General features: G+C 40.8%; 1 protein-coding gene across 1 annotated transcript; it reads right to left on the bottom strand.

Moving 5' to 3' along the window:
- Positions 1-2303: 2303 nt before the first annotated feature.
- Positions 2304-6434, bottom strand: LOC130461578 (uncharacterized). The gene is made up of 4 exons (XM_056829730.1): positions 5965-6434; positions 3617-5753; positions 3077-3425; positions 2304-2977 (listed from the first exon to the last, which is right to left on the bottom strand). The coding sequence occupies exons 2-4, from the start codon at positions 5750-5752 to the stop codon at positions 2304-2306; spliced, it is 3159 nt and encodes a 1052-aa protein (XP_056685708.1). The 5' UTR covers position 5753; positions 5965-6434.
- Positions 6435-10046: the final 3612 nt, after the last annotated feature.

Genomic DNA, 10046 nt, shown 5'->3' with positions numbered 1-10046 from the left:
AATGCATGGCCGTGCTCAGAATGGTTAAGGCTTAACCTTACGTAAAAGTTTAACAGTTGAACTCAGTAATCCGAGAAACACTTCTGGGCCTAATAAGGATGGCTTGGATCTTACCTTATGTCCAGTAAGTAACACTAAGAGACAAAGGAATCGGAATGCACACTTGTCTAAATGACAAGTGGGAGACTGAAGGAAATATGTCCTTCAGCCAAGGTGTATTAGTCCAATACCAAGGTTCAGATTAATTACGAACAATTAATTTAGTGAGATCAAGTGATCGGAACAGCTGGCTGGAGCAATGCTTCCGATCAGTGAGTTCTAATCTATATTAGGCTCACAGCTTACTCTTGACTGAACTTATAAGGTCATACCATTGGCATGTAACAGATCATCTTATTAAATGAATCGGAAATTCATTTAATAGCTTTTAGGGAAATTAGTTCGGAAAACATAATTATACGGTTTAACATTAGATCGTGAAATCGTATATCGTGATTGCGTATATTCGTAAGCTAGGCGAAACGAATATTCGTATGGTACGACAATGGATCGTCAAGTACGAAACGATAAATGAATTATCGAATGATAATTAAATAAAGAAAACACGAAGGCAAGTCCACAAGCAAAGCGCAAGGAGCAAAAGCCCATGGCCTTGCTGCCTTGGCTGTGCGCGCGCGGTGAAGCCACAACAACAGCAGCAGCGAGGCCCAGCCCATTGCGTGCTGTGCTGTGCGCTTGTGCGAGGCTGTGGTTGTGGGCCTTGCTGGTCGGTCGGGCTCTATGCTTGGCCGGTTGGCTTGGCTTACTAGATAGGTTTTTATAATAACCTAATCTACATGTTTTCCTAACTTAATGCAAAAATTAGATTCTAACCTAAGGTAAGAGAAACCCTAAACTCTCTCTATGCCTCCATTAGAATTTTTTCTTTGCTAAAGCAAACTATCTTGAGTGACTTCTAAGCCATCGATCTCAAGACGGATCTGAACGTGTCGGTGAACCAAGTAGAGGAATGACATCTGGAGTTCTTGTTCGTGTTCCTGATTCGTTGGACTAGGGAAAACACGCTACAAACGTAAGTATTGCTTAATCTGTACTTTATACATGCTTCGTAGGTTTGGGGTTATTCCGCTATCATGTTATGTATTTAACTGTAAACCCCTACAAAATTCACCTAGTCTAAACTAAACTTATTTCCTAAGAGTCTAAACCAAGTTAGAGTCTACTGTTAGAGTCATCATTCACCTAGAATTACCTTCTATAGAGTTCTCACACACTTAGAGTCCTTCCCCTAGAGTCCACTTATACCTAGAGTAGTTCCCTTAATCCTCATCCCGTAACTTAAAGTGCAACCCGTATAGCCAAAAGTAAAAACACTAAAACGGTCATAAAAGGATTTTTACTACGGATTTTTCATGAAATACCCCTGAGTTTTCACGAAATTCACCAAATGCCCCTCGACTTTCAGAAATTCACCAAATGCCCCTCACTCTCACTATAATACCCAAACTACCCTTACTACTAACGGGCCGTTAGTCCGCCGTTAGCCTACTTTATAATTCACCAAATGCCCCTATATTTTAATTGAATTCACCAAATACCCCTAAATATAAACTTAATTCTTCAAATACCCAAGACTGAAAAATAGCTATTTAAAGTCCAACGGCTAGTTTTGGGATTTGAAAAGTAGTCGTTGCTTGTTGTTTTGTTATAAATAAGGCTGGTCTGAGTGTTTGTTGTAGTTTCATCCCATTTTAGTCATGAGTTTTCAATCAAAATCTTCATCCACACACAATGAGTCCACATATATTAGAGTTCCTAACCAATTTTGTTATTGTGGGAGGAAATTTGCAATCCGGAGCTCCGATACGACACTCAACCCACAAAGGCTATACTACAAGTGCGATCCATGCAACAATCTTAGATGGTGTAAGGGTAGAGTTGAGCAAGAAAACAGGGGAAACATTGATGAAGGAGAAAGTGTTGAAAATCGGGGGAAAAGTAAGATGCAAGAAGAATTGAAGCAAATGAAGAAGAAGCTTAAACAACAACAGAAAGTAGTGAATCTTGTAATTCAAATGGGAATATTGATGTTTGTAATCTTACTTTTTGTAATAATGAAGTGAAACAATCTAAGAACAACTACTTGTTTTTGCATAATTACATATGCACAAAAAACCCACATTTGGGAAGCATTCCTGTTTTAGCTTACTTTACAAAAAATATGTGCACCATTTACATGTGCTGTTGTTTTCTATGTTAATCCAAATCAAAAAGTCATTCTACCCCCCAAAATTCACACTGCCTCATGCTTGCTTTGACCTTTTCCCCTTGGGTGGTGCCTTGGATGTACTTGCACCATCAGATGATGCCTTCCTCTTCTTTGTAGGAGCTCTCTGCTTTGGGGGAGCCTTGGAACTTCCAGCACCATTCTTACAAGTCCTTGCATTGTGGCCCATTTCCTTGCACTTTCCACACTTGACTGAGCTATGCCTCTTCCTCTTCTTAGCTTCCATGGCATTCCTCTTTCTCTGTTTAGGGGGTCTTCCAGCACTCCTCTTGATCCCAGGGGGATTAATGGTGGGAAGGGAGTACTCTGGCCATTGACTGGGGTCAGGCATTGGGTGCATATGCTCTGCATATGTCTGCTTATAGGCAGCACCCTTGAAATAGCCAGACACAAAATCTTCAGGGCTAAGTCTTTGGTTGTAAATCACCCTCAAACCATGTTTGCAAGGGATTCCAGAGACCTGCCATACCCCACATCCACATCTCCTGGTGTCAATCCTCACTGGGAAGTGCGCATTTCCATCCCTCACCTCATACTCCCCACCTCCACAAGGAGTAGAGTAGCAAAACCTGGACTCTGCACCTCTGAGCTCAAGTTCCTGTCTGGCATACTCGGTTAATTGGTGAGGTTCCATGTTGACAGCTTTGTCAAATCTGACCCCAATTCTCTGCATAGCCCATTGTCTTATTGCTGTAAATCAAATAGGAAACAACCAGGGAATCATATTATGCAGAGACCATGTAATAAAAACACAGAATAAGGAGAGTAGAATAGAAACAGAGGCATTACCTTCAAACAGGGTCAAAACTGGTAAATCTCTGTAAGGCTTGGTCAGAGCATTGAATGATTCCACAAAGTTAGTTGTGTTATGATCACAACAAACTTCTGGGTCAAACTGATGTCTGGACCACTGCTCAGTACATGTGTCCAAGTACTTTGTTGCATTGGGATCAAAGTCAGTGATCTTCTCTATTGCCTTGTTGAAAACATAGGGGTTGAAGGCATTTGCAGCTATCCAGAATAACTTGTGGAAAAGTTCTCCACTCCAACCACCATTTTTGCAATTCATGTATAGATGTTGACTGCAACACCTTCTGGTGGCCCTTGGGAAGTTCTCATGCACAGCTAAATCCACCCCCTAATCAGTGAATGAAACAACAAAGTCAGTCAGTGAATTAAAAGGGTATTTGATGAAATTAACATGCTAATTATAGGGGTATTTGGTGAAAATAAATTTTGGTTTGAGGGTTTTTGGTGAAATTAATTTATGTTATGAGGGTATTTGGTGAAATTTAAATATGCAAGAGGGTATTTGGTGAAATAACTTACCCTCATTCTGTCACTGATGAAGGTCCAGTCATCCCTGTTGCATCCTTCTTGCTGAAACACTGCCCTTAGGTTCCTCATGAAGTAGTTCCAGCTCTCTTGACTTTCAGTGTCCACCACTCCATAAGCTAGCAGGAAAATCTCATTGTTTCCATCAATCCCCAAAGCAGCCAGAAGAATTCCCTTGAAATACCCACTTAGGTGAGAGCCATCAATTCCAATAATGGGCCTACACCCAGTCAGAAATCCCCTGAACTGTGCAGCAAATGAGAAAAAACAGGCCTTGAACTTTGGTTGCACATCCCCAGAAACACTATGCCATGTGACCAGTGCATAACTCCCAGGGTTAGTCTCCTTGATCATCTCTGCATACCTAGGTAGGAGTGCATATGACTCACTAAAACTACCATGGATGATCTCCTTAGCCACTGCTTTCACCTTATAGAATAGCCTTGGCTTCACCTCAATCTGGAACCTCTCCTGAGCATACCTCTGCAGTGTGACCACTGGTATTTCTAAGTTTGCCTCAATGTCTGGCAACAACTTCCTCACCAACCAATTGGTGGTCACTATTGGGTTGACCTCAAGCCTACCACACAGTTTGTGCTCCCCACTCATACACTTTATTGCCCAACTGAACTTGTCTACCATCTTTGAGGCATGAATTCTCCAATCACAGCCCTCAATTGCACAAACAGCAGTGTATCTCAGGTTGTCTGACTTCTCCACACTCAAGCCAAACCCCTCCTGAATGCAGTAGTCCATAAGGACATTCATAAAGGACTCCCTATCTTTAAATATTAGCCAGGGCTCTAGCCTAATAGAACCATATGGTTGCTCAACATAAACCTTCCCATTTTTGTAATTCCTGTCCATCCTAGCACTACCATCAAGACAATCCTCAAATGTTTTCTCAGGGATATCATCCTGCAAGTCCTCTAACCCTTCCTCAGCAATAATGAAATCCCCTATGTCCTCCTCATCCTCACTGTCATCATCACTCACCTCCCCCTCATAATCATCATCCTCACTGTCCTCATCATCCTCATTATCAGATAACACAGCAACACCCTTGCCTTTACATGCCCTTCCAGCACCTCTCTTAACCTTACTAGCATTGGTTTTAGCAACATATGTTCCCAGTTTTACCAGTGTTGGTTTTCCCACCCTAAACCCCTTAGGTCTAGCTCTCCCTGTCTTTAATGGTTTGGATGGAACACTAGGTTCAGGTATGTTTGCCTGTGGTTCAGTTGGTGCAGCATTTTCAGTTTGTGTTTGTTGAGGAGGGGGTGAAGGTGTGTGTTGTGTTGACTGAGGAGGGGGTGAAGGTGTTTGTTGTGTTGACTGAGGAGGGGGTGAAGGTGTGTGTTGTCTTGACTGAGGAGGGGGTGGAGGTGTTTGTTGTCTTGACTCAGGAGGGGGTGGAGGTGTTTGTGTTGTTGATTCTGGGGTGGTGGTGGTTTTAGTTGGTTTTGGGGGGGCATTTTTTGGTGTCTTCTTCTTTTTAGGAGTCAATTTCTTCCTAGGTTTAGACTTTGTAGGTTTCTTTGGAGGGGGGGAGTCTTGTGTTTGTGGTTGTGGTTGAGATTGGCCAGGAAACACCTCATCAGCATCTTCTGTGGTAATAACCCTCACATACTCAACCCCATCATTCTCAACATCCACCACTGGGACCTCCATAGCCACTGTATACTTCTTTTGTTCCTCAAGTTCCAACCTAACCCTCTCCTTTTCCTCTTCTTTCCTCCTCTGTTCTTCAGCCTCTCTTTGCATCCTCAAGAGCTCTTCCTGTCTCTCCCTTAACTTTTTTTCCAACTCCTTCCTTTGCATATCAAGTAGAGCTACAGCAGACCTAAAAGCTAGCCCTGGAGAATCTGAATCCTCTATCCACAATTCTACTGTGTCCTTGCCCATATTCCACCCCCACATTCTAATCATAACACTATCATCAACCAATTCTACCCTCCCAGTGGGTGAGTTAGTGTACAACCTAAACTTCTCAGGCAAAAACACATTTTGCTTCCTTGACTCCTCAAAAATATCCAGAAATATATCAATCAATTGACACTTATCAGTGTCCAACACCCTCACATCAAAGTCATGACTTTTATAATGAAGCAACAACCAGGTAGCAGACATCCTACCACAAGCAAATCATCAAGAAAAAAACTTAAATTTTGATCAAAAAATTGACATGCATAACATCATACAACTAATTCCTACTTATTTTCATCAAAACACAAACATAAAACTCATCTCCAACATCAAATTGTCAGAAACCCTAAACCCTAAAATTGCGCAACAGAACTTTGAAAATTCGAAAAAAATGAGGTGCGATTGTGAATACATACCTTAAACGATGCGCGAGTTTACTACGAACACGAAATTCAGAATTGGACTTGCACCTCTTCAACTTCCTACTGCAATTCGCAAAACCCCCTTTCTAAGAAATCAGTTGGGGTTGAAAACCCAGGACACAACTTCAGCAACACAACGCGCAGCAAAATTTTGAAGCTTTTTCAGTGATTGATGATGCAGTTATGGTGGTTGAAGGTTGAAGAACAGGGGAGAGAGAGAGGGGCAGTTTGAGAATCGGGTTTTTTTTTTGAACTGTAATGAAGAAGGGAGTGGGGTTAGAGGGGTAATGGCGCCCAAAAGACAAATAAGGGCAAAACAGTAAAGTGCAGCTAACGGCGACTTAACGTCCGTTAAGTGTAAGGGTAGTTTGAGTATTATAGTGAGAGTGAGGGGCATTTGGTGAATTTCTGAAAGTCGAGGGGCATTTGGTGAATTTCGTGAAAACTCAGGGGTATTTCATGAAAAATCCGTTTTTACTAAGAAATGTGAGGCCCATAGCCTATAAATCCATAGGTCTAACCTTAGACCATCATCTAGAGTCAGTTTCAGCCCAAAACACTTAACAAATCAAAAGTTATAGCTGTTGTAGTCCAGTAGTTTCATAAAAATCCGTTTTTGTGTTATGAGTCAAACCCATGTCCAACCTTTGAGTCTGAGTCGTCCGAAATAGTGTGCTAACAATTAGTACGTTATTATATATAGATGGCATTCACCATCTAAAAGGATTATTATCTCAGTCCGTACCTCCAAATTAATAAATTAACATTCTTAATTTATAAGCGATTATCACATTCTATTCAAATCACCTAGATCGTGAAAGTATACAAAAATCAACGCTAGACCATGAGAGCACTATAAATCTCAATTGACTAATAGACACAGAATTATTTCCCAAAATGCAAATTTGACGTTTACTCAATTTGTCATTTGAATCGAATCTTAAGACGATCATGACAATCTAATTTCTAATCGTCCAGATTTTAGAGCAACCGATTTCTCGTGTCTAATTTTTAAACAAGGACACGAAAACTACCTTTAAACTGGAGACCCTCCAAGTACTCAATTTGCCACTCAGATTGATCAAGCATTCCTTATCATATGAACTTTTTGGTAGTATTAATCTGTCAAAGTTAATCAAGAACTAGGTGATCATATCCAACTTTTCAAAATCAGTTTTACTTTCTTTCTAGGTTTAAAAAACAATTCATTAATTCTTCTCTAAGGGTCCTAACTAATTCGAGAATAATTCAAGGAACGGTCGCTCGGCAACATAAACTCTAATCATTCAGGAAAGTCTTCATCAAATCCGTACTCTTTTAACCTCCAGACCAAACACGAGTACCATTCAAGATCATATCCATCTAATAAAGATTACTCTTCAAGAGCTTACTTCTCGCCTCATCGCCTTAGAAGAAACACACAAGCAAATTCATCAATTCGAGCACGGTCCAAGTGATCATCTCAATTTCCTAATCCGCCGAATATGTTACAACACTTTGGAGCATCCTACTCCTGAGAAAGTTGACCGTCTAAGGATAAATGAACTAACCCTCTATATTAATGTGAGCGCCTTTTAGCTCCCCCGAAACCAAGCCTTAAGGCTTTCCCCAATTGCTTGAAATATATCGCTTAACTGATGCAATTTTAGGAATATCACTTACCGAAAGAGGGGAATTTCGCGTAAGAAAAGGGAAAGCAAGGTAAACATTACTCATGTCACTTTGATTCCAAAGGTGCTTCATGCTGCTCATGTCAAGGATTTCCGTCCTATTTCCTGTTGTTCAACTCTTTACAAGATTTTTTCTGAAGTTTTAACAAACAGAATTTATACCACTTTGCCTGATATCATTAGTGAAAGCCAACCATCTTTCATTAAAGGTAGAATTATTTTTGATAACATAATCCTGAGTCATGAACTCATTAAGGGTTACACTAGATAGAACATCTCTCCTCGATGCATGCTCAAGATAGACCTTCAAAAGGAGTATGATTATGTCGAGTGGCCGTTTTTAAAGCATCTAATGCTTTTTCTTGGGTTTCCCCTTTAAGTTTGTTGAGTGGATAATGGAATGTTTGTCCATTGTTTCCTACACTTTTAATATTAACGGTGACCTTGCATAGCCTTTTTAAAGCTAAGAAGGGGTTGCGACAGGGGGGGATCCCATTTCTCCTTACCTTTTTATTCTGTGCATGGAATATCTTAACATAAGTTTGGTTCAGTTGGAAAATGATACAAGCTTCAAGTATCACCCAAGATGTAAGAAGTTTTGCCTCACTCGTGTTTGTTTTGCTGATGACCTTTTGATTTTCGCTCGAGGTGATGTTAGCTTTGTTAGACAAATTTATACAAATTTTCATCATTTCTCCAAAGTGTCAGGTTCAAAAGCAAATCTGAATAAAACCTATGTCTATTTCGGGGGTGTCCACCCTGATGTTCTATTCTCGATGAATTTCACTTCTCTTTGGGCAATCTACCTGTTAGATGCTTCGGGGTACCTTTTTCTTCTAAGAGATTGATTGTCATTCAATGTCAATCTCTTATTAAAAGAATTTGGGACAAGATTGATGGTTGGTCTGCATAATTACTCACTTATCCAGGGATATTACATTTGATCAAGTCTGTCATTTTCAGTATACAAACTTATTGGTGCCTGGTTTTTTTGATTCCTACGTTCTGAAACTCATTCAAGTTGCTTGCAAAACGTTCTTATGGCCAGGTACTACTAGTTCTAAGAAAGACTTAGTGGCTTGAGAGCACCTATATCTTCCGAAATCAGCAAAGGGATGGAACCTCACTTGTATCACCACATGGAATCAAGCTACAATTTGTAAATTATTGTGGTGCCTTTCTCAGAAAAAAGACAGAATCAGGGTTAAATGGATACACACTTACTATATTAGAGGAAGGAATTTGAACATAATCCAGGTTCCAACTCAAACATGTTGGCTTGTAAAGAAAATCATGGGATCTGGTGTTTGTTTGGATCATTTGACTAATGGGCATGAGTTTATTTTGAAACCTGAACTTTCTATCCGGAAACTCTACAATTCCTTAAGAGGAAGTGCATCAAAGGAGCCATGAAAAAAGCTAATTTGCATCACCCCAACTCCTCCAAAATGTGTCTTTATAGGGTGGCTTGCTATCCTAAAAATGTTAGCTACATGTGATAGGTGTTAGTTATGAACAATATAAACAATATAATTCATGCGGAAAAACCAAAAAGCCAGGAATCCAAATTAATTTCCACATTGTCAATTAACATAATTTAGGGTACATACAATTTGATGCGTGCCTTCCCTAGCTGCTCCCGAACCGAACGAGAACAAGTCTCTAGAGCTCCAAGTGTCACCCCTCCGTAGATAGTCCACAGCACGTTCGGATCCGCCTTAGGTTCAACCAACTAGGATATTCACTAATTAAGGTTTTATGAACTCGGGTTAGGCTATTAATTATGTTCTCCCTTGAACATAGTCTATGTAAGTATATGTTATGGGTTGTATAAATTGTGAATGCTAATCACATATTTATAGAGTAGGGAATAGAGAATTAGAGTTCTACTAGGAAACCAATTACTAATCTTATCAGGATTATAATTCATTAGAGTCATAGGATTAATAAAACACCTAGTGTTTGAATCTAATCCTAACTATGTAATTTTAGTAGAAGTAGGAAAACTATACTTAAGGTCCAAATTACTTGGCACCTAAGTAATCGTACAAGTCTTGGTGTACAAGACGAACGCCACCAATGCAGCCACGAAGGCCCATGCTGGCGCGCGCGCCTGGCCAAGCCCAAGCGAGCATCGCTGCTGGCCTTCGGCCCGCTGTTGTGCTGCTCGTGCCTTGCCGGTCGATGCTAGCCCATTGGTTGTTGATGGCCCATCGCACAATGCCAGCGCCCATCTGGGCACACAGTCCAGCACTGGCGCTGGGCCTTTGTGATTGGCGTTGGCGCTAGGCCTCGTGCCTAGCGCTGTGCGTTCGGCCCTTGCTCGTCGAGTGATGGGCCGGCTCCCTTGCCAGCTTGTCGCTCGTCGTGCTTCCGATTCGTTTTCCGATTCCGGAATTTATTTTC

Source organism: Spinacia oleracea, chromosome 5 (assembly GCF_020520425.1).
Source record: "Spinacia oleracea cultivar Varoflay chromosome 5, BTI_SOV_V1, whole genome shotgun sequence".
NCBI classification, from domain to species: Eukaryota; Viridiplantae; Streptophyta; class Magnoliopsida; order Caryophyllales; family Amaranthaceae; genus Spinacia; species Spinacia oleracea.
This window is presented reverse-complemented; position numbering and strand designations above follow the sequence as displayed.